Here is a 2500-nt window from a genome sequence, read left to right on the forward strand (position 1 = left end):
ACCAGAGAGTTTGGTGGACAACCAGACTTTAACAGGTCAACCTGAATATAATCTTTCTGTCTATACCTGGTAACTGATCCTAATGTCAACTCATCACTTCAGATACCTGTTGTTCATTTTTACAAACGCTGTGTTTGTGTGTGCAGATGTGAATTACCTGACAGAGGAGAAGGTCTACGAGATCCTAGACATCTGTGGAGAGAAGGAGGACTACTCCCCTCTCATCCGGGTCATAGGTCGGGTCTTCTCCAGCTCTGAGGGCCTGGTGCAGAGCTTCCGCAGGTGCAAACCTCACACCAAGGAGGAGCTGAAGTCTCTCCAGGTGAAGGATGAGGACAAGGATGAAGACGAGAAGGAGGCAGCAGCGTGCTCAGCCACAGCCATGGACGAGGACTCACCCACCTCCTCCTCATCGTCCAGGCTGGGCGAGGGCTCCTCGGGAGAAAACGATGTCCAGAAGCTGGCGCCGGATGAGGTGTCRGTGGACATCGAAGCCGTGCGGCGAGTCTACGAGCGCCTCCTGTCCAACGAGAAGATCGAGGCCGCCTTCCTGAACGCTCTGGTCTACCTCTCGCCAAACGTTGAGTGTGATCTGGCGTACCACAACGTGTACTCCAGAGACCCCAACTACCTGAACCTGTTCGTCATCGTGATGGAGAACAGCAACCTGCACAGCCCCGAGTACCTGGAGATCGCTCTGCCGCAGTTCTGCAAGGCCATGAGCAAGCTGCCGCTGGCCGCCCAGGCCAGGCTGGCCCGCCTCTGGTCCCACTACAGCGCCGAGCAGATCCGCAGGATGATGGAGACCTTCCAGCAGCTCACCACCTTCAAGGTCATCAGCAACGAGTTCAGCAGCCGCAACCTGGTCAACGACGACGAYGCCGTGGTGGCGGCCACCAAGTGCTTGAAGATAGTGTACTATGCAAACGTGTTGGGAGGCGATCTGGACGTGGAGAACAACGAGGACGAYGACGACGAGCCCATCCCCGAGTCCAGCGAGCTCACGCTGCAGGAGCTGCTGGGCGAGGAGCGCCGCAACAAGAAGGGCCCTCGGGTGGACCCTCTGGAGACGGAGCTGGGGATCCGCACCAACGACTGCCGGCGRCCGCTCATCCCCTTCGAGGAGTTCATCAACGAGCCCCTGAACGAGGTGCTGGAGATGGACAAGGACTACACCTTCTTCAAGGTGGAGACGGAGAACAAGTTCTCCTTCATGACGTGCCCCTTCATCCTGAACGCCGTCACCAAGAACCTGGGCCTGTACTACGACAACCGCATCCGCATGTACAGCGAGCGGCGCATCACGGTACTCTACAGCCTGGTGCAGGGCCAGCAGCTCAACCCCTACCTGAGGCTGAAGGTCCGCAGGGACCACATCATCGACGACGCTCTGGTCAGGGTACGTGAGTCCACTGCAGGCTAGAGGCTAGCTTTAGCTTGTATCAACCGCAGGCTAGAGGCTAGTTTTAGCTTGTATCCACTGCAGGCTAGAGGCTAGTTTTAGCTTGTATCCACTGCAGGCTAGAGGCTAGCTTTACCTTGTATCAACCGCAGGCTAGAGGCTAGTTTTACCTTGTATCCACCGCAGGCTAGAGGCTAGCTTTAGCTTGTATCCACCGCAGGCTAGAGGCTAGCTTTAGCTTGTATCCACCGCAGGCTAGAGGCTAGCTTTACCTTGTATCCACCGCAGGCTAGAGGCTAGCTTTAGCTTGTATCCACTGCAGGCTAGAGGCTAGCTTTAGCTTGTATCCACTGCAGGCTAGAGGCTAGCTTTAGCTTGTATCCACTGCAGGCTAGAGGCTAGCTTTACCTTGTATCCACCGCAGGCTAGAGGCTAGCTTTAGCTTATATCCACCGCAGGCTAGAGGCTAGCTTTACCTTGTATCCACYGCATGCTAGAGGCTAGCTTTAGCTTGTATCTGTTCTGCTTGTTGTAGCTTCAGGTGCTTTGTTTTAGCTGCTGTTYAGCTGCTGTCGGGGTTCATGCAGGCTCTTAAAGAGTCTAAGGAAGTCTCAAATGTTAAAATCTAAAGTTTAGGCCTAAAAAATGTTTAAAACATGCAGATTACCATCCAAATTGTTAAATTGAATGTAATCAGGTGTTAATTGTTTTAGTGTGGATCATTCAGGGAAGAGTGTTGGCTGCAGAAACAAACAAAGAGCTGTAGTCAGAGGATGATACCATCTGACTTCATGAAGGCTCAGTTTCCTCTCAGTCATGGTACAGTCCTGTGAGAACTGCAGGAGAAAATGGCACAGTTTACAGTTTACTTCCAGGTTTTCACCCTGTTTGCGGCAACAACCCCTCACGTATGACGACTTCTTCTCCTGCAGAACAAACAAAGTTCAGTCCTCTGCTTGTGGTTTAAAGTGTCTGTGAYGTGCATGTTCTTCAAATACAAAACATCAAAGAAAACATCTTCATACTTAAGACAGTTGAAATAAAACACTCAATTTAACACATTTTGTCCCATAACTGACATATTTCCTTTGTTTACTC

At 52.0% G+C, this 2500-nt stretch overlaps 2 protein-coding genes across 2 annotated transcripts in view; one reads left to right on the forward strand and one right to left on the reverse strand.

Annotated features, from left to right (window-relative positions):
* LOC106531208 (ubiquitin-protein ligase E3A) overlaps positions 1 to 1399 on the forward strand; it is a gene marked incomplete at its 3' end in the record, with an annotated part of 14513 nt that extends 13114 nt beyond the window's left edge. Inside the window, 1 exon segment of the mRNA XM_014026990.1 lies at positions 147 to 1399. Within this exon segment, the coding sequence (XP_013882444.1) occupies positions 147 to 1399 (1253 nt within the window).
* Positions 1400 to 2212: 813 nt separating this feature from the next.
* The window catches only part of LOC106531199 (ras and Rab interactor 3-like), an 8656-nt gene continuing 8368 nt past the window's right edge, over positions 2213 to 2500 (reverse strand). The window contains 1 exon segment of the mRNA XM_014026980.1: positions 2213 to 2238. Within this exon segment, the coding sequence (XP_013882434.1) occupies positions 2213 to 2238 (26 nt within the window).

The sequence above is a fragment of the Austrofundulus limnaeus genome, unplaced genomic scaffold (assembly GCF_001266775.1).
Source record: "Austrofundulus limnaeus strain Quisiro unplaced genomic scaffold, Austrofundulus_limnaeus-1.0 Scaffold606, whole genome shotgun sequence".
In the NCBI taxonomy this organism is placed as follows: domain Eukaryota; kingdom Metazoa; phylum Chordata; class Actinopteri; order Cyprinodontiformes; family Rivulidae; genus Austrofundulus; species Austrofundulus limnaeus.